Below are 353 nucleotides of genomic sequence, written 5' to 3'. Positions count from 1 at the left end.
CAAGACACTGTTCCCCTAGCTACAAACTCAAACTTAACCCCCCTCCCCCCTCCCCCAGAGCGCGTCAAGAAGCAGCCGAAGACCCCCTCCTCCCCCCCAGCGAGGCCCTCCGTTGACCCCGCCCCCGAGGTCAAGCTCCAGCAGGAAGATCCTCCGTCGCCAGAGGTCGCGAGTGTGGAGGACGCGAAGGGTGCGAATAGGTGGGTGACGTGGTTTAATTTTGTTTTTGTTTTGATCGTGTGCGTTTGTTTGAATCATGGGTAGGCCGTTTTCTTTCACCGTTAACATTAGCAATTAACAGATTCCTCGCTTCAAAAGGAATCAGGGAGTGAGAAAATAAAATAAAACTATAC

At 52.4% G+C, this 353-nt stretch overlaps 1 protein-coding gene across 1 annotated transcript in view; it reads left to right on the top strand.

Moving 5' to 3' along the window:
- The window catches only part of LOC119582029 (leucine-rich repeat extensin-like protein 5), a gene marked incomplete at its 5' end in the record, with an annotated part of 51722 nt that overhangs the window by 48748 nt on the left and 2621 nt on the right, over positions 1-353 (top strand). Inside the window, 1 exon segment of the mRNA XM_037930239.1 lies at positions 59-200. Coding sequence (XP_037786167.1) covers positions 59-200 — 142 coding nt within the window.

Source organism: Penaeus monodon, chromosome 15 (genome assembly GCF_015228065.2).
Source record: "Penaeus monodon isolate SGIC_2016 chromosome 15, NSTDA_Pmon_1, whole genome shotgun sequence".
Taxonomy (NCBI): Eukaryota; Metazoa; Arthropoda; class Malacostraca; order Decapoda; family Penaeidae; genus Penaeus; species Penaeus monodon.
Note: the sequence above shows the minus strand (reverse complement) of the source record. Positions and strands in the feature narration are given on the sequence as shown.